Source organism: Mixophyes fleayi, chromosome 10 (genome assembly GCF_038048845.1).
Source record: "Mixophyes fleayi isolate aMixFle1 chromosome 10, aMixFle1.hap1, whole genome shotgun sequence".
NCBI lineage: Eukaryota > Metazoa > Chordata > Amphibia > Anura > Limnodynastidae > Mixophyes > Mixophyes fleayi.
The window spans coordinates 99,700,377-99,725,094 of NC_134411.1; the positions used below are offsets into that span (position 1 = coordinate 99,700,377).

At 40.7% G+C, this 24,718-nt stretch overlaps 1 protein-coding gene across 1 annotated transcript in view; it reads left to right on the plus strand.

The window, feature by feature from the left end:
• FA2H (fatty acid 2-hydroxylase) overlaps positions 1 to 24,516 on the plus strand; it is a 43,623-nt gene extending 19,107 nt beyond the window's left edge. Inside the window, exons 2-7 of the mRNA XM_075189280.1 lie at positions 7,403 to 7,495; positions 14,685 to 14,827; positions 18,836 to 18,942; positions 20,231 to 20,403; positions 22,259 to 22,511; positions 23,995 to 24,516. Of these exons, the coding sequence (XP_075045381.1) occupies positions 7,403 to 7,495; positions 14,685 to 14,827; positions 18,836 to 18,942; positions 20,231 to 20,403; positions 22,259 to 22,511; positions 23,995 to 24,071 (846 nt within the window). The 3' untranslated portion in view covers positions 24,072 to 24,516. The remainder of the gene's footprint in view (positions 1 to 7,402; positions 7,496 to 14,684; positions 14,828 to 18,835; positions 18,943 to 20,230; positions 20,404 to 22,258; positions 22,512 to 23,994) is intronic.
• Positions 24,517 to 24,718: the final 202 nt, after the last annotated feature.

Consider the following 24,718-nt stretch of genomic DNA (forward strand, 5'->3'; position numbering starts at 1 on the left):
TTTTTATTCCTGTATCAAGGGATGGCAGTAAAGATATGACTGGTCCAAAATCTTAGATCGTCAGCTCTTGTGTAACAAATTGTCGTGTGTCATTTTCCACTGGCCTGTTAGGAGACCCCTTAGGAGGTGTATCTTTTGCACCTGCTATAGGGAAGTTCAAATACGCACTGATTATGATGACTAGATGCATGTGCTGCTGATATGGGCGGAAATACACTAGTTTTTCATATGGGTTTTTTTTCCGAAAGGAGTAATTTCCTCCCCTTTTGAGTCCCTAAGGGGCACATTTATCATTTAACGTTGAAATAGAGAAATGGTTATCAATCCTTATCGGACGGATAAGTATTGATTAATTTCTCAAATTTATCAAAACCGGAGTACAGAAACAGCAGTCCCGATAATCTGCTGTTTCTGTGAAAAAAAAAATCATACTTACCAGCGCTGTCTTCGGGTCTTCTCCTTACTCTTCAATTGCGCATGTCCAGTTCCAAGAACTGGACATGCGCACACAGATCCCCTCTCTGTCTCTGCAACTATCGTTGCAGAGAGAGAGCTGTGAGTGACAGGGAGGGATCATGTGATCCCTCCACACATGCGCTGTCCAGCTCTGCTCTCCGGAGCAGAGCTGACAGCATTAGATTTCCTCATGTACGCCAGCTGCAGCTGGCGTACATTAACATGACAAGTTCCCGAAAAAAATGTTTTTTCGGGACTTGTTAGATTGCGGCCAGGAGCAGTCACCATTCTGTTGAATGGTGACTGCTCCCAAAAACGAAGAGGAGTGCAAAGCAGCAGATATCCATGATATCTGCTGCGATGCCCCCTTAATAAATTTGCGGAGGACACTGTGGGACCTTAATTATCCGTTAAAAGCACTATCGTGCTTTATTAAATATGCCCCTAAGTCTTGAAATATATATTTTAATGATGGGAAGATCTTATTTCTATACTGGCTCCGTACTGACGCTGCCCGATGTACTGGAATTCCGTGGTGACAGCCCTGCATCGCTCCCCACATAGACGAGAAGTATGAGACGCGTATTTACGTGGGATTTGGTATTTGAGCGGTCACTGTGTGTGCTTGTCTGTGCCGTCCTGTACTCAGTGACTTGTGGAGGGGGAACGGGTGGGAGCTGGAATTTTATGAATGCTGAGACTGAGGACACCATGAATGGAGGGACAGACACCAGATTTTTGACAAAGACATTGTGTTAACCCTGCTGTGTCTGCAGAAGTACAGTATATGCCTCCGCCTGTAGCTTTCTTGTCTGGTGATTGACACATACAGTAAATTACCGATACATGATATGCAGGATAATCTATATCAATCATGCATTGCATTTGTTCAAATGCCAAGTTGAAGTTGACGGATGTGAATTTGCCAGTCGTGCTGTGTAACTATAGGGTCTATCCGTTAATAAGATTTTCTATTGCTGTGATAAATCTTCGCTGGCTGTAATTTACCAAAAATATGTCGCTGTGGCAGCTGAGCGATGGAGAGGAGTCTTATCGCTGGCCAGGCCCCATGCACGTACACATGAGCTTGCATGGTGGGATTTATGGTCCTGTTGTCAACAGAAATAGAAATGTCAGGCAGGAAGCTTCTGTTTGCTGGTGGGAATATTATTAATTCAGTTTTTGAAAGATTGAGTTTGAGTTGGCGAGAAGACATCCAAGATGAAATGGCAGAAAGACAGTCAGTAACGCGAGACAACACAGATGGTGGGGGCACATTTATCAATATTAACATAAAGTAAAAAATAGTTTTCAATCCTTATCGCAATGATAAGGATTGAACTATTTCTCACATTTATGTACAACCCTGCACGGAAACAGCAGTTCCGAAAAACTGCTGTTTCTGTGATAAAAAAAATCATACTTACCCCCCTCTTCGGAACGCGATGTCCCTGGATCTCCTCCTCGTCATCTTCAGTCTTCTTCTTTCAGCAATTGCGCATGTGCAGTTCACATGCGCACAAACATCTCCCTCGATCTCTGCAGCTATAGTTTGCAGAGAGCGAGCGGTGATTGACAGGGAGGGATCACATGATCCCTCCATACATGCACTGTCCAGCTCTGCTCTTCGGAGCAGAGCTGACAGCACTGAGATTTCTCATTTATGATAATGTACGGCAGCTCCAGCTGACGTACATTATCAAGACAAGTTCCCGAAAAAAATCTATTTTTCGGAACTTGTTAGATTGCAAGAGGGAGCAGTCACCATACTATTGAATGGTGACTGCTCCTCAAAACGAAGCAGAATGCAAAGCAGCAGATATCGTGGATATCTGCTGCGATGCATCTTTAATAAATATGCGGGGGACACATCGGGGCATGGATTCTATGTTAAGTGCACGTTAGTGCACCATCACAATTTGTTAAATATACCCCTGTGAGAGATCAGGAGAGGATAGATAAATTTGTGTATCATCCGCATAGAGATGATACTGAAATCCAAAGGAGCTTATTAGTTTTCCAAGAGAAGTGGTGTAGATAGAGAATAGCAGAGGACCTAGGACTGAGCCTTGTGGAACTCCAACGGATAAAGGAAGCGGAGCAGAGGTGGATCCAGAGAAATTAACACTGAAAGAGCGATTAGATTGGTAGGATGAGAACCAGGATAGGACAGTGCCTTCAAGACCTAGGGATTGTAGCGTTTGTATGAGGAGAGAGTGGTCAACAGTGTTACTTTAGTGTGCCACGGTTGTCAACCAAGTCTACGCGGAGTATATAGTGTCGCTGGAGCCACGTGATCAAGGGCAGTGGCTAGGGTTTGGTGAAAATGGGGTACTACCCGATCAGGGGAGGAGAATGTAGAAATTCATTCCTCGTGTTCTAATACTTCTCTTAATATGAAGAATGTTTCCTTCCTGTATCTTATTAAAATCCTTGATATATATGAAAGTTTCTATCATGTCCCCCCTTTCTCTTCTCTTCTCTAAACGATACATAATACGATCTTTTAGTCTTTCCGGGTAAGGTTTGTGCTGTAGGCCATGCACCATTTCAGTTGCCCATCTTTGTACAGTCTGTAATGTATTTATATCCTTCTGGAGATATGGCCTCCAGAACTGAGCACAGTATCTAGATGAGGCCGTACCAATGACCTATACAGTGGTATTATTATTTCTTTCTTTCTGTACTGATTCCTCTCCCTATACAGAGCATCTGGGATTGAAAACGAGGGGTTCCTAATACTATCCAGACACAGTCTTTGCTGTAGTAATTACAATAGTTCATTGAGTTTTTTTTTAACTGATCATTAGATTTTCTTACTGACAGGAAAGAAGTTGTCATGTTTTATTTACTGACTGTCGTGCTCCTTAGACCACGGGTAGGAAATCTGTGTGTTGCCATGTGGCAACCATTGAAGTTTTGTCAGCCGCCCTTGGGTCTACTAATATAAATAACGTTGTGAAAATAATACTAATGAAAATCAGGGAATGGCTGAAGGTCAGACCCAGCCGTATTAATGTATCCAGCTCCTAGTCATACACTGTAAATATTTATTTTATCGATAAGATGAAATTAAAGCAACCACCCATCCAAATGCCAGTGCTGTGGATACCTGGAATAACCTCTACAGGAATGAAATATGTTCATGACAGGTATGTGTCCAACAGTAAAGAACTGAGAGACAGACAGGGGAGAGGTAATAATCCAACACCATATATAATAAACTCTTCCTCCACTAATAGTCCTCACTCAGTTCTTAATGATCGCTGATTAGATCATCCAGTTTAGTTTTGTATCCGTTTTGGTTTTAGTGAATCCAGTTTTTTGGGCTTTTCCAGTCTCTTAAATGGGTATCTGTGAGGGGGAGAATGGAACGGTGCAATGCTCTGCAGATCTTCTCAGAAGCTGCTAAACCATCTGCTAATAAGTAGTGTGATATATTAGGTGCCTGGTAATCCAATATAGTTTTACAGACCAGAAGTTTCACTTCTCTTGGAATGAAAAACTTGTACTTTGTTAGTAAATAAGCCTTGATTTTATGAGTCTAATTCCAAGTATAATGTATCTTTTAAAGGGGTATTTTTTTTTTAGGGAATCCCCTCTTTATAACCTGTTCCCCCTTTACCTGAATCCAGAAACCAGCGCAATAGACTAAAAGAGTAAGGGGCTGGTTGGGGGGTGCGTATTTGCTTCATAAGGAAGTTGTGGTACATGGGGAGATCAGCAGAAGTGAACTTTAAGTTGAAAGCCCAAAACTACAAAACTGTCAGTCCATCTCTGCCTGCTCAGGATAGCCCCTCCCACCAGACGTAGCAGCCTGATGTCAAGGAGTGGGCACATTTATATCTGTGTATATTATACAACTCTGTCACTCAGCATTTCATTTGTAATTAATGTCAGGAAGTGGAGTTTCTTACTCTTTTAAAATCCCTTGTGATGAGCAGCAGCAAATTATATCTTTCGTCTTTTAGACAATTGAATAGTGTAACAGTTAATGAAAACGAAATAGATTCCTTAATGAGGAGATAGGAGGATCACCCCACAACTAATTTCTCCTATTCTGGAATCGCATATGACCCAAGTCACTCGTCAAACTGCGCCGTGTATCATTTCTATTCTTTAATTACAGGTGCGAAAACCTAACTTGGAAGTTTTATTGTTCAATTCAATGTTCTTCCCTTTATAACATAAATATATATTATAGTAGTTAAAATAAAAAAGGAATAGTCTTCCAAGGGGAACCCTTTTTTTTGTAATTTGAAAGATACAAGTTTAGAGGTTTATACGTTCTGTCTGTTCCTCAAAGGAACAAGTCTTTATCTGTATATTGTATTGATTTAAAAACAATTCTCTACTGTTGGTATAACAGCAGCATCATTATAACTGTGATACAAAGGATCTTATTACTACAGATAGCCCAGTTTAATTGGGAGTAAAGCTGTCTGCAATCTTCATTTATGTAAACAAATCAGAATTATTTACTAACAAACTGTAAATGTGCACTGACTGATGGCAGCCAAATGCTTTCTAGACATGTAAGATAATAGCTGAATAGTTTCTACGGATGACTGCACATTATAGTTTGTTACTAAACATCCCTGTGTTCTGTTAATAAATATGTATTATTTTTTAATAAAAAAATGTTTCAACAAAGGAAAAACCACTTCTCTGGATTTCCACATTTGTCAACAGGCAGCAGCTGAACAGCGCCACCAAATGGCCAAATTAACATAAAAAAAAACATTTAAGAGTGTGTGTTTGGTATTTTACCCAGCGATAATGTTTTGTGGAATCATTCAGACCTGGAAACAACGGTTCGTCGCTGCATAAGGGGGGCCGTGAAGGACAGTGAAACGTGGATGTTCTTAGAAGCTCATAATGGGAATAGCAGAGGATAATCTTGTATCTTGTGACCTTTGCACGTCAGTTATATGCTGTGCGGCTGTTGCCGATATGACGGGTTAAACATTCTCAATATTTATAATATAAATATTTCCTGCCATTTTATATTTATTTCTAGCATTTTTGGGTTGTTGTGATTGAAGCCACATCCCCTTCAATGCTACATTAAGAGCCTGAAAATCATATTGGCTTTGTTTTAACTACTGATCTGCTTAGAATAAGCTGGGAAATCATATATTGATTTGGTCCCCCAACAATTAATACCTTCGTTTCACACATAGTTTTGCAGTAGCTGTTATTTGTTTTCATCCCCGAACCCGATGGGCCTATTTCTTTGTGGGCCTGGTGACTCCTCTTCCTTCTCAATCCTGTTCTTCGCCACATAATGTGTCACTACGGCCGAGGACTGCTTGTCTCCCAAGGGCAATTATTTGGGGAAGGGTCGTTCTTTAATGTTTATCGTAACTTTTTTTTTTTTTTTTCTGTGGATTTTTAAAATATGTCCCCATTGTGTCCTCCAGAGAGATTAGAGTACAGTCTGATATAAATGTATGATAAGAACTGGGTGTGTTTGTATAACCACACACCCAGCTATACCGGTCTGATAGTGCTCTGCAAGGAATTAGTGTGTGTGTGTGTGAACAGATCATTAGGTGCATAGTTTTAAACACTAATCAAATGCTCTGTATCCATTCTCTTGTTACATATGTAATACGCAGTACGTTATAATTATGCATGGATTTGCAGGTACCCAATACTATGTGGTTTTTGTTTTTATACCAGCTGTAAATGTCTGAGTTTGTTTTTATTATGTATGCACAGTACCTTGTCTATGCCAAGTGTAATTATTGGGATTCAACTTCTCTTGTTGTTTATGCTGGATGTGAAATGTAGCATCTACTCTTATTGTAAATGTATAGACATTTTCTCTGGGGGTCTGTATTATTATGTGAAGGCTGGTGGGTTGCCCATCACTGCACTAGACAGATAACTGCTACATGCAGGTGGCTCAGTGGTTAGCACTTCTGCCTCACAGCACTGGGGTCATGAGTTCAATTCCCGACCATGGCCTTATCTGTGAGGAGTTTGTATGTTCTCCCCGTGTTTGCGTGGGTTTCCTCCGGGTGCTCCGGTTTCCACCCACACTCCAAAAATATACTGGTAGGTTAATTGGCTGCTAACAAAATTGACCCTAGTCTCTCTCTCTCTCTCTCTCTCTCTTCTGTGTGTGTATATTAGGGAATTTAGACTGTAAGCTCCAATGGGGCAGGGACTACTGTAAGTGAGTTTTCTGTACAGCGCTGCGGAATTAGTGGCGCTATATAAATAAATGGTGATGATGATACATATAATGATGGCCTTAGTGAAAATATGCACTTTCAGCAGTATTATGAAATTCACACCCCCAAGTACAGAGTATCTTACAATAAGTGAAATGTTAGCAGATGCTTCTAATAATGAGAAATGGTTTCTCTGAAACATTCTGCAAATTATACATTTAAACCGTATTCCTTAGTAGTTTTGTTAAACATTTGGCTACAGGTATCTCCTAGGGGTATATTTACTAAACTGCGGGTTTGAAGAAGTGGAGGTGTTGCCTATAGCAAACAATCAGATTCTCATTAGCATTTTATTTAGTGCATTCTACAAAATGACAGAATCTGATTGGTTGCTACAGGCAACATCTCCACTATTTCAAAAGCGCAGTTTAGTAAATATACCCCCTAGTCATAAAAAAGTATTTAAACCGTATATATGTTATTAGGATACTACTTATATGGACTAAAAGTTCTTCACTGAAGGATGTGTACATCAGGCAGTGCATAATTGTAGAGATATTATGTTTTATTGGCAATAAGCGAGTATAGGATATTTTGTAACAAGGTGGTTTATGGTATTGGCAACAAATTGATATGTGATATTGGCAATAAGATGGTATTGACAGTAAGATGGTCTGTTATTGGCAATAATATGTTATTAGCAATATATTAACAGGCATCATACTGATTTTTTAATTTATTTTTAAATTTTTATTCTTTTGCAGCACTTGAGAGAACGAGTAAAACAGTACGAGCCTGCGAAGAGCCATCCCAGCTCCACGTCCGGAGTTCAATTTAAAACCTTTAATCCCGAGACGGTAAGAGATTACACCCCTTGCATTCCTATCGAGACCTCAGAGATTGGGGTTCATTACAGCACTGCTTCTTAACCTACTTCAAATAACCGTGTACTAACAAGTAAATGAAAGTAGTATTTCAAAATGAACTTGTATGCAAACCAACCCTCCTGAAAGGTATAATGTTATATAAACACAAGATATTTAACTTGTATGCAACAGTAAATTCAGGAAAAGGGAAACCGAACCAATGGGTCTTGAAAAACTCTCCCTGGCTGGTATTGGTTAAGAATCTTTGGATAGGGGGTGTCATTGATTTGAGGGCTGGCGCTGGGCACTAGAAGTGGGGTAACCATTAGGGCCGGGGGGGGGGGGGGGTGGGGGGGGATTGTATGAAAGATAAAAGCACACTTTGCGAACGGGAGAGACCTGAAGCTGAAGCTAAGGATTCAGCCACCGCTTTGAAGAATGAGAATGTTCTCACTTGTTTGCTATTGGTACCAGCTTAATATTTCTGTTAATTAATCCTCTCTCCTCCCCCTTCTTGCGGTCCTCACTTTTGTGATGCCATTGGCTGCAGTATGCAAATGAGAGGGTGGAGCCAATTTTTGCAGCATTTTAAGTGTTGTAAAAGAACGGTGACATGAAAGTTACCCACGGGGTCGAGGTAGAGTTACCAGGAGGAAATGATTGAGCCCAGGGGGACAATAGGTCCTGCTGCCAAATCGAGGTGACAAGCTTGCTGGGCAGGCGACATCAATGGCAAGGTCAGGGACTTTAAGTAAACTATCAGAAACCCAAAACAAAGCCGAATGTCAATAATGCCAATTAACGATTAGGCAGGATTGGGGTTCGCTAAATGAGTCCTACAGACAGTCGGACCTTCATCAGAGCCCTGAATGAGCACAAAGCCTCCTCTTTGTATAAGGGATATGACAAGGTAAAGGTGGTTCATCCCCAAAGCCTGGATTGGTGAACCTCTTGTACGAGACTGAAGATTGATGACAACATAATATGCGTCCGTGGAATAGGAAAGGCGCCTATTACAAATGCGCAGTAATTCAGGATCATGTGAGCGAGGATCTGAACCGATGTCAGAGCTGTGGGCCAATAACAGACGGGATGGATGCAGGCTTTGTGATACATAAACGGCTGCAGCCTACCGCAAGATCCTACAGAAGGAATCCTCCTCTGCCTGGTGCTGGAAAGAGTTAAATCTGCCGATCATATAATAAGAGCAGATGGTTCATATTTGGGTGTAAGGGTCATGTTGGATGCTGGTGATAAAGCACGCTATGCTAAGGTGTAATACAAGCCCTGGTACAAGAGTCCTGATCTTCTTGTCTAATGCTGTTCATGTCTGTACACTAGCAGTGTTACAGTTCAAGGGTGTGACACTGAACGATAGGAGTGCTCCTCGCTGCTGTTTATATCCTATTCTCAGTAACACTTATTTCTATAGCGCCAACATATTCCGTAGCGCTATACTATTGGGAACAAATCACAGTAATAAAAAAAAAGACTAAGTATTGACAGATGGACAAAGATATAAGAGAGCTCTGCCCGTAAGCTCACAATATATAAAAACTGTCATAATTGTCCAACCAAAGTGTCCTATATTTATTTATGTACTGAACGTACTCTTCTGCCTGCGAGCAGACCTTATACAACGGCCAACAAACGTATTTCTAAGCTGTGAAATGAGAAAGGCAGCCACACGCGTTTCTTCGTTTAATTCATATCCTCGGAATAATATGTTTTTAAAATGATTTGTTATAAACTTTGCTGCTGTCTTCTGGTAGAAACATGGGCATATATTAAGGTAGTGTCTTGCCTATCTACTTGTGAGCTGAGGATTTCAGCTGACATGTATCAGTTCAGTTTGGAAAGACAGAAGTACGGGCTGCCACCCCCTCCTCTCACTACAAGAGAACTTGACAGGCAGCCACTATTATTTTTAATAATGTTACTTTGCCACAAGTGTGAGTATACTTTGTGGCAGGAAAGTTTTTTTTGTTTTTTTTCTTCTGGAAAATACTTTGAACGTTTGGTCAAATCTGTACACAGAATCTTGTACTTTGTTCTGACTTCTCACCGGCGTCCTGTTTTATCACCCACGTGTGCAGGGCCTAGTGGTACGGATAAAAGGTATAACAGCATTTTGAGGATAATCTTATCAATTGGAGGATATAGATAGGGGGAAATAAAGCAGTCATCTGCTTTTAAATGTTATTTTTCCAACCTGACAACACAACAATACAACTAATACATGGAACGAGCAGAAATTTTATTTTCATAACATTGGTGCACCTAGACTCCCATTAAGATCCCTTGACGCGGTATTTCTATAGCCAGAGGGACGTCATGAGAAATAAATAAAATATAACTTCTATTGATGTAATAAAATGTAATAAAATAAAAACAAGAATAAAAATAGCGAAAAGTTAAAGTGCTCGTGAATACACAAAAAAAGTGATCTTAAAATCACTGGATGCACTAAAATAAAAGGAGGTTTAAATGCTGATACTGATAAAATGTGATACTTTTGTGAATTCAGTATTTACAGAATTAACTTTGACTTATATAATCGATTAATATTCAGTCTCTAGGTTAATCTGTATGGCTTACACCACATCCTAAGAGGTCTTTCTCCTATTTATCTTGCTAGAAGAGATATATCTTCTTCACAGAAATATGCATCTCTCTTATATATAGTGGTTGGATATTTTTGTGACGCATTTTCCCCACAAAGGTAGTTAACAGTCAGACCATTTATCTGACCTAAATTTCTCTCTTCTCAGATAAAACTTCAAACGGGGAGTGATTTGCTAACTGTCTCCTAGTCGCTCCATACTGGCTTTGGGTTTAAGGAGCTGCACAATTAGATATAAGTATCCTCCTATATAAGCTAATAATAAAAGTGCATCCAGCGAGACCCGACGCGTTTCGCTATGCTTTTTCAAAGGCCCAACTCAATACAACGAATAACAATCAAGGTCGCCTACAAACTGGCAGCGCAAATTCTGCAATCGCCGCACATTATTGCTGTTGTACAAGTCGCGCTTGTGTTTTTGGGCTACCATTATGGTTTTTGCTCAATAAAATAGTGTTATCTGCTAAATGTGTGCTCCAGAGAATGGATTATAGTTCCTTTAGGCGAGATAGCCGCAGCTTTCCACTGGATTAATACTGAAACCATTAAAACACGATTTTTGGGTTTAGTGATGTTTAAATTGGGCTGAAGATGGATGGTCACCCTGAATCCTTTAAGGGGATCCCTTTTTGTAGGAGTTGGTTTTTAACTGCTAATGGATGACCCTATTTACTGATTATACTAGTGACGGGCAGCTTGATACACATCAAGGGTGCCCCTTGCAGCCCACCAACCTTCAAATGTGTTATAAAAAAAAATACACTGCCCCAAATTGACTTGTGCACCCCCACGACACTCATCCCAAAAGGAAAACACATCCACTCAGACCTTGCAGTTGCTACAAAATGCCCTAATTACCCTCAGGCTTTCAGATCATACATGTACTCCAAAACTCCTTTCAGACTCCCCTTCCCCCCCCCCCCCATGTGTCATTCAAACCTCCCACTTGCCCCTCCCTCACTGGCAGTAATAGTGACCACCCACTACTTATCTAGTAACTTAACTTGTTTGCCACAAACTAAATGCCACATTAATTTTATGAGTTCCATCTTGATTAACTTCCATCCAGAGAGCGCAGAGGAAGTCATGTGATGTGAAAGTCGGCTGCTCCAATCACATTCAGTCTTCATTCTCTGTGTCGTACAGAATAAATCACAGTGAGGGCTTAGAGCTGGGGTCCGCAGGTCCGCAGGTCCGCAGTCGCCCATTGCTGATTTAAATAAGAAAGACTTTCAGTGGAACGTGACTCACTCTGCCAGGGTGCATCTTATAACCCCTCCACATACATATGTTTCCATACACTAATGTATTTTAAATTTTAGGGAAATTTTTTTGACATAATTAAAGTTGAACAGTACAGAAGGGGGGGGGGAGAAGCTGAAATGAATGAATTGGGGGAGATGTAAATGTGATAACAGGATGAGATTTGAACAGACATCTTTACTTCAGCAAATCATATTTATTTCAAAAATGTCCCAGTAATGTAATAATTATTCAAACATGCAATATAGGCCGGCATGATGTCAACCTGCTCTGATTAATTAAAGACCTCAATCCGAGCAGTATTTTGGGAGAAAAAATGGAAAACTTGAACTAGTGGTATTTGGAGTCTGATTTGCCATTTTTAGTTTTTCCACAATGAAAAATTTCGGCTAAATCAACAAACATAGACCCAAATTGGATTCTTGGGGACAATTCCAAGGAACAGAGACTGGGTATGTACATTAAAATGTGATCTATGATATATAGTCTCTCTTGCAGAAAATCTTGTGAATTAACCTTAGGGAGAAGACGATGGACAGAGAGACTTACACACCTGTCCATCTATTTACTATTCAGCACCAATATATCAGCTACAAGGTGTCTGCTGCCAAAATATATTGTTGTAACTTCATGTTTTGTATTTTTATCAAAATTATTTTTGGATGTAGATGATTGTTTTAAAACCTGACCAATTGCTTTCTTTGCAGCTGGACATTGCTGGTATCGTATGTTCGTGTTGCATGTTGTTTTCTCCCACATGCATGCTTTTATCTGTGATACGCTATTGTATATTGCCTGCTATCAGCTGCCTCACCTTGACGGGTACATCGCAGCACTACAAATCATTTTCACTGTTTTGTCCATTTTACCAGAGGTGGTGGGTGGGGGAGGGGGCGTGATGTCGGGGCCTACTCCGTCGCCTTCCTCTGAGTTTTTTTTTTTCTATTTTTTTTTTCATTGACTCTGGGCCCTTAAGTTCTTTTGGAATGTTTGGGAACCAGGTATGCCGTGGTTAGGCTAGTGTGTACAGGCTGGGGGGTGTACAGGGTGGGGGGTGTCCAATGTGGGGTATGGGGGTGTTCGGTTGTTTGTTTCTGTTTTGGAGGTTAGTGCATTGCGTTTATTTGCATGCCGCTGTCTCTGTACTTGTTTTGGGTGCTCTCGGGTCCTTCTTTTTCTACATCAGATAAGAGGGATATTCGCTCTGCTCCCATTTCATTATCTATTCCACTCACAATGGTACCGGACCGATTTATGACCAAAGAACCTTGTATTGTACAGTACATAAGTGTCTCCCTTGTCTAATGGACAGAGTCCAAGTTGATTCCCAAGGCAGATTTGTGTTTCTAAAAGCTACAATGAACTCTGTTGAATTACGGCTTTTTAGTAGTGCGTATGTATCGCCTCCATATAGTAGCAATGTCCTAAAACGCTGTGGCGAGTTCATGACTTCAATAATGTAATGGACATGGACTCTGACAGGTTGTGGGAGCCTCTAACCTCTGACGTTACTAGTGATTTGGCCTTTAAAAACCTGGTCACTGAGATGGGCCTTGTAGATGTGTGACGATTAAGGCCCCCTAATTCTATCCAAAATTCCTGTTTTCTCTCCATCTCACAATGCATTCTCCAGAATCGATGTAGCGATTATCTCTATCCTACTGGTACCTGCTGTGCCTAAGGTAGAATATACACCGCGCAGAATTTCTGATTACTCCCCTCTTCTGTTACATGTTAATTACACTATCGCCAAGGGTCAGGCCTGCCGGAAATTATAACCTATTTTGGTTCTATCTAGTGGGAGCGGGTTCTCAGTTGGTTGCTCAATGGGTGGGCTTCTTTATCATGAATATTCATACTCGAGACCCCCAGATATCTGGGACTCTTTCAAGGCTTGTCTTCAGGGCAACTTGATGGATACAGTTACTGAGCTCAAAAGATGTTCTAGAGATAATAGCAGGAGTTGGAGCAAACTTGTAGGGCTCTAGAGTCTCTCTACATTGAAACTCGTTCCTATAATTCCCTCCTCGATTGGGTTTCTTCCCAGGGTGGACTGATTACCTACTAGGTAAATTGAAGAGTAAATTGCTCTTCAGCAAACATGTCCACTATGTGGAGGCAGATAGGGCTGTGATTATAAATGATAGAGGAGTTAGGCACTTCTTGACCATCGAAAGAATTGACCATAGCTGAGGTTCTTCAGAACTTCTACAGAGAGATGTATAAGGTTAGGGCATATTGTAGCGTGAGGAACCTCTATCTGTACTCGGACAGAATCTATCTACTGCCACAGTCGGCTGATAATAGACTTCCCGTTCACATTGGAAAAGGTCAACGATAATGTCCTTTCCCAATGCTAAGGCCCCGGGTACTGACGGCCTTCCAATAGAGCGTACCTTACTCCCTGTTGATTAGGAAAATTTGGAAGAGACCAGACTGTCCGAAATGTGGTGACCCATGGGTCACATTCTGGCATCTCTTATAGCAATGCCCTAGAATTCAGTCCTTATGGTCTCGAGTCCTTCGGTGTATTAACAGAACTGTACCGTTATAGTGTCCCGGACACATGCCCTTTTGTCCTGCAGCTGGAAGATATGTTTAATAGAGCAACGCAACAATATATAATGTGTTTGTTAGCCAAGGTCTGCATTGCTAGATTGTGGATGGATCCTGCTAGTTCTCATGTTCATGATTGGATTAAATTAGTTAATGATACGGTAGGTCATAAACGATTTGTCTATACTACTAGAAATGCCCCTGAAGTATAAAAATATTTGGTGACACTGGCTAGTCTCCAGGTATGCCTCACCTTCATTGGAGAGACCGTCTCTAGTGGATTGAAGCCATGGGCACCCTTGTGTGTGTTTCTTGATCTCCTTGCTCTTCGCCAAGCCCCCCCCCCCCCCCCCCGCCCGCCCACATTGTTTTCATTTCCCAATATCTCGCTATTATATATATCCTGGTATCATGCGTATTGCTGTATTTCTGTTACCATTAAATGCTGCACCTGCAACTACTTCATTCTACAATGCGGATGTACCTTATATGTTTGTTTGCTGCCAGTCCCTGTTTTTACTGCCTATTTTTGTTTTAAAAACACTGGCTAAAAAAAAAATGACCTATTGATAAACTGGTAGTAAAAAATATAGCGGAACGTTATGTTGGGGTCAGCGAGGTCCGTCTGGGTGGAGATCATCTCCTACTCACCTCCTATCCTCTCTTTCTACGTCGTCACTTACAGTCCTTCTCCGCATCCTCTGTACTTATTTCAGTCTATTACCCTTCCTGTTTCAGGACTTGGTGGACTGGGAGAAACCGCTGCTTTGGCAAGTGGGTCACCTGCGGGAGAAATATGACGAGTGGGTACATCAACCAGTGGACCGACCCATCCGACTATTCCAATCAGACTTTGTGGAGTGGTGTTCCAAAACTGCCTGGTAAGGGCTCATCTTATCTGTATGTTCTCTCTGTTCCCCCTTAAAAAACCTGGGTTAGATATTAAACGACACAACTCTCTACATTTATGGGAAAATAAAAATTGGCCAAAACCCTCAACTCGCCTGGCCGTCCATAAGATACAACCAATTTGGCCACCAAAAATAGGACCTATCCTATCAAAATTGAGGTTTTTGCTGGTTATGGAACTTTAAAAACTTAATATATTTTTTACTTTTAAGAATAATAAAATACAATTGATATTTATTACATAGTAGTGTGGGAGACACGTATTAATGTCTTAATGAAAGAAGAAACATGTAAATGATTATTCCTAAAGTTATCAGCCATCCTTTTATATGACTATATGGCGCAAGTAAAGCCGTTTCCTTGATAGCGGAACTCTTTGATCCATCTTGGATTTAGGAACTTTACTTAATATGAAATTATGAATTATGTTATGTCTCCGGCTGTCTCCCATTCTGTATCTTACACCCTCTCTCGTCCTCCTTTTTTCAGCCTCTGTAGTTGATGGGTCCTCAGTAGTCTCTCTCCCTCACGTTTATACATTATCTCTTGCTCCTCTGCTTTGTAGTTACAATATATTTGTCCTTCTCTTACTGCTTACTAGCAACAAGATTGGCAGTTGAGATGTACATTATACACAGTAATCTGTAGCCTAGAGACAATAGATTTATGGACAACACAAACTTGGCAACGGGCAGATAGAGCCTCCTTTGACTGGTTTATGTGTTCGTTTAGCCCGTCTAAAGGCAGGTTATGTCCCCAGTGGGTATAGTGTGGTTTGGCTAGATAAAAATTAGCAGCCAAATGTAATCTGTGTTCAAACACTTCATCCAGCCTGTTGATCAATATTGGTATGGAAAAGTGATCATCCTTCTTGTAGAATTGCAGTAACAAACCCAGGATGTGATTTAGTCTTTGTAGAAATATACAAGAGACTACGAGGCTCTAGGACCATTTACAAACAATAGCTTCCTTGATCTAGTCTGCATTTGGTACAGAGGCAGAATTTTAAGGCCTCCTTTACTCCCATTGCTGTAGAGTAGGAGAAATGTTCTCAATTCGGGACTCTGTGAAGAACCTTTCGACATCTGAGCATAAAAAACTTGCACTAAGGTTGATTGTCTCCATTCAGAAGGAGATAAAGTAAAGATCTGCAGGACAGCGTCCTATCTAGCATGAAGACGGAGTACATTCTTTAGATACTTCTATGTCATGATGGGAAACCAGAGTTTGATGAGCTTGGCTCTCTCTCCCTCTCCTGGCCATAAAAAAAATATTTTGGCGACAAGTACAATAGAATAAGGAAATGATTCTTCCTTAAATGTAGATCTCAGATAAAAAGACACTGATCTATTTTTGAGTTACTTGACAACATGAATGATCTTCTGCCCATGTGACTTCCTGTAGGGTAACACATCAGAAGACCGACACTTCGGATAAAAACTAAATCTTGGCTTAACGGCTGAGCATAGACGTTTAACGCTAGTCATGAACAGTGGTCATAGCTGATGTGTTATTTTGCATTACCTGTCTCAATGATACATTATGAAAACCTTCTATACCTAGGAATAAGCTGCAGATCTGAAAATACTATACTGGTCCTGGAACAGGAGATGTTTCAGAAGGTAGATTGAAGGACAAAAGGACTACCTCTATGGAGTAACAGGGACTAGGACTTTTCGATCACCAAGGAAGGATAGTGACATCTGCTTGATGATTCTATTTATTATCTAGAGCAGGCCTGTCCAACCTGCGGCCCTCCAGGTGTTGTGAAACTACAAGCCCCAGCATGCTTTGCCAGTAGACAACCTGTTGATAGCTGGAAGGGCATGCTGGGACTTGTAGTTTCACAACATCTGGAGGGCCGCAGGTTGGACAGGCCTGATCTAGAGCAGTGACTCCCAACCAGGGATTCGTGAACCCCCTGAGGGTTTCTTTAAGTGTTCCCTGGGGTTTCCCAGGAAAAAAAAAATCAGTAATGGCCGCACTATTGTTCTCAAGTGGATGGATCTACATGTGATGCGTCTCCTGTCAGGTGACCTATCAAGTCCGGCTAGAAAGGGAGGAGGTAGAAATATCAATGTTTCTGTCACCAGCTGGAGAGCTGCAGGTTGGCACAGATTTTCTGTAGCTAGCAAGGTACTTGTAGTTCTCCAGTATCTGGAGATATGAAACGTCACTGTAGTAACAGTGGAGTCTATTCCTTTTTGCAGCTATGTCAGTGGGCTAGATAGCTATTTTTGTTGAGCTTGAATCTGTGTGCACCTTTATTTGCATTTTCTTCAGGGGTGGGGGGCCCAAGGACTAATGTTGCATGCAGCCCACTCATTCCTTAAAAAGCCCCCCGGCTAGAGGGCTGCAGATCACTGAAGTGCATGGTTTACTAACCAGAAACAGGCACAATTTTCAACAAGAATAAACCCATGTTTTCTACCTAGTAAATTACAAATATAAACAACGTGAGCTAATCGCCTATTTCTGGTTATGATCCACAAAGGTTCATTATCGTTATCTTTATGACCAATAAAATGATAACCTCACGAAAGGCAAGAAAATATAATGATGATGATTACATCAAAATTGGTTTCACATACTGTGTATTTGGCATCAAGAGCAACCAGTCCCACAGTGTGATGTTTGTGCTGATACGCTGTGAAACATTTGGGGGTTCCCAAGGAAAAAAATAAAAATCTGTAGGTGGTTCCCAGTACAAAAATGTTTGGAAACCATTGTTCTAGAGCATTGGGCAATATCGGAGGGTGGAGACAGTACCCGCTATCCTTGCTTTGGATTTTGAAAACTCAATGTTGAGTCCTAGAGGTAAATGTATCAAGCTGCGAGTTTCCGGCAGGTTTGAAAAGTAGAGATGATGCCTATAGCAACCAATCAGATTCTAGCTGTTATCTTGTAGAATGCACTAAATAAATGATAACTAGAATCTGATTGGTTGCTAAAGGCAGCATCTCCACTTTTCAAACCCGCAGCTTGATACATTTACCCCCTGAAGTCATGAGGTCTGTAGGTGAAAATTCCAATTCCATCCTGAGGATCTTAAGAGACATCCTGGTCTACATCCTGCCCGTGGATTATCTATCAGCCTGCTGAGGAATCCGACAAGTATTTCAGATATCTCCTATTAGGTCCTGAACGATTTTGAATGGTCCAGATCATACCCATGGAATAGATAAATCCCAACATTCATGGAAACTCTGAATCTGCTGAAGAATAAGACAACTACGTCCGATATCGGTAGACGAGGTGGTTTCCTATAGCTTGCAGCCTGTGCTCTATTCAGAGAGCTATCTATCGTGTTAATAAAATATAATTCCTGTTTGGAGATCTCAGCTATTTGATGGTGTTTAAAAATATCATGATCATTTATACTCCGATCTTCTAATGGAAGGATAGTGGAGCTTGGTAAAGAGCCCCCAATTACTTTGTGTTGGGTAGCCAACCAACCAAACAGAAAAACGTAGCTCTAACTCAACAGTGAATGCCTTATGGAATAAAGACTTAATTACCTTGAAAAGAGGCTTTTCTTTCTTTCTGGATGAGAGATGCTAATAATATTTCCGCAAACACAGGAGGCTGCCATTTTGTGGGTTGGACCCATATACATGAGGTTACAAAGAACCAGAGAAATCACCCGAGGCATGAGGCACTAGCTCTTAGCGAATCGATTGGCTGCACTTTTATGAATATTGATTCAGTTGACAAAATGGCTGCCTCCGTTTCCTGCAGGCACACTTCGAAAGAGGGGCGTGCCTTTTGTTCTGTAATTGTGCCAGTAAAATCCATAAAATATAAGTCTGCTCTGTATATCAGAGCCACGGATTAATATAAGTGTAATATATACGTATAATTATAATATTTATACCCGCCCACACATCTGAGGAGGCGGAGCTGGGAATGTGTTGGCTATTGGTAGATCACTGCTATGAAACCACACAAATAGATTTAACTCTGTTTTGTCCCCTGTTCAGGTACATAGTGTTGTCGGTGTGGTCTCCAGTCGTCTTATATTTAACCTGGTATTGTCTCTCAGAGCTGTCGCGGGGGGACACACGGCTCTTTGCATCATTCACCAAAGGTATGGAAGCTAGGTATTAATTATCTCTGTCCCTCAATGCCAGGGTGCGTGGTATACCATGTACAACCATACATAATCTGGGGTTGAGCGCAGTCCTTTCCATTTTTTCGACAACCATACAGCGGCCAGAGGATGGATTATGGAGAGTTTGGTAGTCCGGTAATTATAGCATGTTATTACCATTCAGATCGGTGACTATTTCCAAGCCATTAGCTTATTGCAGAGTGTTGTGTTGGAAGGTCTTGTGTCAAGTCTAAGCGATTACCAACTGTAGGTGAGCAGAAATTTAAGGATAAATAACACTTACAGTCAAACATTGCTTCGCTACTAAGACCTAAGCATACCTGCCAGCATTTCTGATTTGAAATATATTCCAATTAAGGCCACACCCCTCATCCTCCCAAAAAATTCTGCTCCACATTAGCCACATCCAATTGGGCAAAGCCAAACCCTGTTTGGATATACCAAGCTCATTTTGACTTCCAAAGGTAGGGACTAATGGCAAGTAAGCAGAGATCAAGCAAGTAGAGTCTACTCCTGGAAAGTTCTTTCCAGAAGTAGAAGCTGGTAATGTGATCTGGGCAAATAATGCAATGTATTAATAAATGTACTTTTTCTAGCTTAGCGTCTATGCGCTGTCATTGTGCAAAATTAAGCAAAGTCCTCTGGATGCAGACTGGATATAGCCGTGGGATTGCCCCAGTATCCATAGATCGCCCCCCCCCCCACCCCCACCCCATTTCTAGGTGTGTGCTTATGCACACATGTCTCTCGCGGAAGATACGTCTGTAAAGGAGAAGTGAGCCTAAGTTTGCAAGGAGGATGAAAAAGCGTATAGACTCTCACTGTGCAAACGTTACACTGTGAAGCACTGCACCTTCCCTGTTGGAAAACCTCCATCCAGACTTCTGCTGTTCCACAATTGCCATCATCGTACACTGCAAACCCCTGCACTTTGGGGGAGATCCGGCACCTTGCAAGTCGTTATTGAGGCCAGCCGGAGGTAGACCGTTTCGGGGCTGAACCATTACTGATGAGAATGTATCTTATCAATTCACTAGGAACCAGGGCGATCGCTGAGACGCCTTACCCAGTGAAGTCAATAGGCTGCGTTATCTGGAGTATTGATTCAGCCCACACAGTATCTGCCTCCTGTGCGTAGGCAACATATAGATTTAAATGAGATTGTTTAGCATTAACACGGAATTTACACAATACAAAAGGTTAAAAAGTTGTCCACGAATCAGGGGGTGAATGGTGCTAATTTCTCCAATCCTTGATTTCTCAGATTACTCAATCCCAGTCCCAGTGTTCGTCTTCTTCCCCCTCTTCTTCATTGGGATGATGGTTTGGAGTCTCATGGAGTACGGAATACACAGATACATATTTCACATGAACCCCCCCGCCAACAACTACTTTCTCATCACCCTGCACTTTATGCTGCATGGACAGCACCATAAGGTGAGTGTGGAGGGGGGTGTACACCAATGTATGATAACCGCTAACTGAAGCTACCTTATCTTAAGAGCAAACCCAAGCGTTGCTTCTGAGCTGTAGAAGGATCTTTTTATTTTCCCAGAACCTAAACAGTGCACTTATTCTCGGTGCCTAGTTTAATGCAAGGTCCTAGTTTGGATTTGTATTAAGTATATATTATATTATTGTACTATAAGTTAATTGTAGTGTTCTATGATTGTTATTATTACAAATGGAATGGATGGCAAAGAAAAATATGGTCCTCTTGATGGACCTGAAGATTAGACAACTAACCTTTAAGTCTCTTAGACTTTATATAGAGCAGATATTACATTTAGTGTACAGGAGAGGGGCAATTAGTGAATAGTGATCAAAATATTTTAACAATTAACTTGAATTTCAATAAGAAGTAGACTGTAAATTTGTACTCTTAAATAAAAGATTGAAGACCAGATAAGGCAGGGAGAGTCTTAAAATTGTTAAAACCAAAAAAGGGACTGAAAATTCACTATGAAATACAAGGAGTTTAGCAAAATGTGTAAAGGGGGAAACTAGGTTAGCAAAGACTAAATCTGAAAAATGGAAAATCTAATCCCAGAAGGATTTTGAAAGATGTATACGGGAAGGAAAATAAAAACATAATATTTTGTAGTTAAATGGTATTGTGGAAAAAAATAATTGTAGTAAATAGAGAGAATGCTGATATTATAAATATGTTTCTTTCATCTGTATTAACAGAGAAGAATAACATACCAGGAAATAGGTTTTGTAGCAATATCCTATGCACCACATTAAATTACTTGTCTAATACAGGACAATAGATAAAGCACATGTCCCAAGCGACATACACCCAGTGTGCTAAAGGAACTTAGTTCAGTAATTTATAGATCACTGTTTCTTATATAATCGGGTCAGTGCCACAAGATTGTCGGATAGCAGATATGACCATTTTATGTTCAAAAATGTAGGTTTATGCACCTAGGTCATGGTGATATCTGTGCTACTTGCACACATTTGGGGAAAACAAAGATGGATAAGGACCTTGGAATACTAGTTGTCAGGGAGCGGAGCACCAGCTCCCAGTGCCAGGCACTGGCTATAAAGGTGAATAACATTCTGAGACGCATAAAAAATTGGCTCAATGCAAACATGGTATTCCCATTATATAAGTCACTAGTAACTCCATGCGGGGTGAAGTTTGTGGCACCTTACTGTAAAGAAGGACATAGGAGACCTCAAAAGTGTTTATTTTATAATGAAAATTGATTAGAAAGGTTTGTTTACTTTGTGGGACAAAAGTTATTTTAAAGTTAATGTTTATAAATATATCTGAGGTCAGTATAAAGATTTGTAAGATTTAACTCTTTGTACCAAGGAAGATACCGCAGACAAGGAGTCCATTCATTACAAATAGAAGGAGGAGGGTTTACCATTAGCATAGGGAGGGATTCTTTACTGTAAGGGTAGTGACGTTCTGGAATTTATCACTATAAAAAGTGATGATGGCAAATTCACGAAAACATTTTTTTTTTTTACTATATGTCTCTATAGTCAATAACATTTTCATTTCTTATTTGTTTTTTCCATTATTCCTGGAGGTAGCATTTACCTTGATACTTATTACTTACTCATGTAGTTTAGTTAATTAAGCAATGAATTGTTACTGTGCAATGTATTTATTTTTAGGGTGTTTTTTTTTTGTTTTTGGTTATCACCTTAGTTTCCGTTGCCGTTATCATTCTATGCAAACAAGGGAGGTGATCTACAACCGCATTATAGTTGTGTAAAAAATAATATTTCGTTTTTTATTTACGATATTTTCTCCTCCTTGCTCTCCTAGGCTCCCTTTGACAGCTCCCGCCTGGTGTTCCCTCCGATCCCAGCATCCTTTGTGATCGTACCGCTGTACGTTATCCTGCAGATACTGCTTCCTCCTGTGCTGGGGCTCTCCCTATTTGTTGGGGGTCTTTTTGGATACGTTGCATATGACATGACCCATTACTATCTACATTATGGCTCCCCTCCCAAGGGGTCCTACCTCTCCTGGCTCAAGTCCTACCATGTGCGCCATCACTTTGAGCATCAAAAGACGGGTATGTAGCGGACGCTTCTTATTTCTTTGTGTGTCTGTTGCGTCTTTCACTTCCTGTATTTCCTAATTGGAGGGACTTATAAGTATATGAGTTTGTCACTGGTCTGTGTAGGAGACTGGGGATTGGCCATTATGAGACAAAGGGCAGCCAATGAGAGAGGACAGTCGTCCCGTTCTGATCTATGACACTGATTCACAGGATGCTACTGTATCCTATTTAGAGTCTGGTGCTGCTGCATCATAGTAATCTGTTCTACTGATGAATAGGTCTTAAGACACTTCAAAGAAAATAAAATAAAATATTTTTTTCAACAAAAGAAGAAAGGTGGGCAAAAGTAATTCTAGAATACCCATTGGCCAACCAAATAGTTAAAAACAGAAGGAAACAATATAAAAAAAGCACAGTAAGAAGAGATAGATAATCTATATTTTAATAACATTATATGTTTATACTAGTGACTTGCAGAACTTGTGTTGATACAAAATATTGGAAAACTAAATACCGTCTAGCAAGTAGTAACAATACAACCTGCTACCTCTATTCCCCTCCTGACATCACGTCACTGCCCCTGTTACATGCAGCCCTGTCCTCACTAACACATCACTCATCTCCTGATATACTCTGTGCTGCTGGGGACCCTGCTCCTTCCACTATATAACTCTCAGTCTGTGGCTTCCTGCTGCCTCCATTCCCCTCCTCACATCATGTTACTGCTCCTGTCACATGCAGCCCTGCCCTCACTAACACATCACTCATCTCCTGATATACTCTGTGCTGCTGGGGACCCTGCTCCTTCCACTATATAAATCTCAGTCTTCGCTGACAATCAGGCCTGTCCTCACAGACACAATAAATGATTGTGTCACTCATCTCCTGAAATACTCTCTGCAGATGTGAGCATTCAGGTGATCTCATTGGTTAAACAAGTAGGGGATGAAGATTGATACAAGCTGTCTTGACTATAGTCTTTACTGCATATTTCTACAAGTTACCAAGTCGCTTGCTTCATTCTACATTCTAATCCACTGATAGGTTGTCTGCAGTGTAACTATTTTATAGAAAATAACTTGCAATACTAGCATGCTTTGGAACCTAACCCATCTGCAGACCAGAATCCATAACAGACAATTCTTGAAGAAAGGCCAAAAATAGATTAAAAATTAATCTGTAGTGAGCATCCAGTATGCATGCACTGGTTATAGATTAATATATTTATGATCAACCCCAGTATCCAGCTAGGTTCATTGAGGCCATTGAGCAACACTGTATTTCCACGGCATTGGCAGTCTTTGCACTGGCCGTTGATACACAAAACAGACCAAAACAGTTTAAACTAATTTTAGTTTAGTAATGAGCTAGCCTTTCTGGCTGTTATGGCAGCGTTCAGGGCGGACTTTTGGGATTCTGAGGAAGTAGAATTGTTCTAATGAGATTCCAGTTACTAACTATCATATGTTTTTTTTTGTTTTTCCCCCCCACCTAGGTTTCGGAATCACTAGCACAATATGGGATCGTCCGTTTAATACACTTATCCCTGAAGATGCAATTAAGGATTACTAGGTTTTAAAAGAACCGCTGTCTTGACTGGGAAGACTGCTGAACTCTCTACGCACTGGGGGAGGAGAAAAAACATTGTATTTCAGTTTTATTATATATATATATATTTTTTTTTTTTTCCATTGTTGTTTTTCCATTGATCCCAGTGAAGCCTATCAGCAGGAATTAATTATTTATTTACGCGTATAAGATAAAGATGGAGTAAAGTGCTGGGGGAGGAGCCGACTCATTACCGCGCCGCTGCGCGTTCTACAGGAAGACTCTAACACTGCTGGGTGCAATGTGCGACAGGCAGATGTAAGCCAGGAACATGGACTCCTTTTTAAAATACCAAAATGGCACTGACCATTAAAAAAATGTTAACCCACCACATGAAATGTTGGCTGTAAAATCCATAATATGTACAAATGTCTGAAAATAAACTAACTCTTCTTTTTTATAAAATGTATACATTTTTTTTTTTTGTTTCAATTATTGTCATACTTTCTCGACTAGAACCAATCATATTACGCAGCGAGCTGAACAAAAGGATATGTAGTCAATCACATCAGTCCCTGCACCATTGAAGCTTGCAATCTCTATTGCCTAACACAAACGCACAGACCAGGGTCCCTTTGTCAGCAGTCAATTACCCTACCAGTATGTTTTTG